This window comes from Nothoprocta perdicaria, unplaced genomic scaffold (assembly GCF_003342845.1).
Source record: "Nothoprocta perdicaria isolate Ctin4 unplaced genomic scaffold, notPer1 scaffold_879, whole genome shotgun sequence".
NCBI classification, from domain to species: domain Eukaryota; kingdom Metazoa; phylum Chordata; class Aves; order Tinamiformes; family Tinamidae; genus Nothoprocta; species Nothoprocta perdicaria.
Window position 1 is genome coordinate 10,991 of NW_020456175.1, and position 1,150 is coordinate 12,140.

Consider the following 1,150-nt stretch of genomic DNA (forward strand, 5'->3'; position numbering starts at 1 on the left):
GGGACGAAGCGGGCGCCGCTTTATTGCTCGAAGTGCTGCAGCGGGTAGTGCTCGCCGTAGCGGCGCAGGTGCCGCGCCAGGGCCGCCTGCTGCCGCTGCAGGTGCGGCGGCATCTCCTGGTACACGTCGGCGAAGAGCAGCCGCGGGCTGGGCTTGGGCCTCCGCTCGGCCTCCTCGAACGCCTCCATGACCTGCGGAGCGGCGGGAATGCGGCGGGGACGCGGCGGGGACGCGGCGGGGACGCGGCGGGGACGCGGCCGCGCTCACCTTGCGCCGCGAGCTCTTCCTCCAGCTCTTCTCCTGCTCCTCGTCCCACCAGCCGCGCGCCAGCATGTAGTGGCGCAGGCGCGAGATGGGGTGGTCCTGCTTGTCCCAGTAGTTGACCTCGTCCACGGAGCGGTACGCGGAGCTGTCGTCGCTGGTGCTGTGGTGGCCGATGCTGGTGCGGGGGACGCGCGTGAGCGGCGGCGTTCCCGGCGGGATGTTCCCGGCGGGAGCTCCCCGCGCTCACCGGTAGGTCATGGCCTCGATGAGGAAGGGCTGGTTCTCGGCCACGGCGCGCCGCCGCGCCTCCTTGGTGGCGTTGTACACGGCGAAGACGTCGTTGCCGTCCACGCGGATGGACAGGAGGCCGTAGCCGGGGCCGCGCGCCGCTGCGGGGCACGGGCAGCGCTTAGGTCTAAGGTTAGGGGGCTCAGGTCGAAGGTTAGGGTAATTGGGTTCAGACTAGGAGTTAGGTTTAAGCATTTAGGTTCAGCGGCTAGGGTTTAAGCTTAGGGGTTAGGGTTTAGGGTTTAGGATTAAGGTTTAGGGGTTAGGTTTAGGGTTCGGGATTAAGGTTTAGGTTTTAAGCTTAGGGTTAGAATTTAAGAATGGTCTTAGGGTTTGCGGTTGGGGTGAAAGGTTAGGGCTAGGATTAAAGGTTAGGGTTAGTGTTTAAGTTTAGGAGTTAGGCATAAGAATTTAAGTTTAGGCTTAGGAGTTAAGATTTAAGCTTAGGGGTTAGGGTTTAAGAATAGGCTTAGAGTTTGGGGTTAGGGTGAAAGGTTAAGGTTAGRGGTTAGGGTTTTAGGTTAGAGTTTAAGAATAGATTTAGGATTGAGGATTAGGGTGAAAGGTTAGGGTTAGGGTTTAAGCTTAAGGATTAGGG

At 59.8% G+C, this 1,150-nt stretch overlaps 1 protein-coding gene across 1 annotated transcript; it reads right to left on the reverse strand.

The window, feature by feature from the left end:
• Positions 1-20: 20 nt before the first annotated feature.
• Positions 21-653, reverse strand: LOC112958510 (2-oxoisovalerate dehydrogenase subunit alpha, mitochondrial-like; the record flags this gene model as incomplete). Its single annotated transcript, XM_026052354.1, has 3 exons — positions 21-191; positions 268-439; positions 512-653. Coding segments are annotated over 3 exons (485 nt in total), but the record flags the coding sequence as incomplete, so codon positions are not given.
• Positions 654-1,150: the final 497 nt, after the last annotated feature.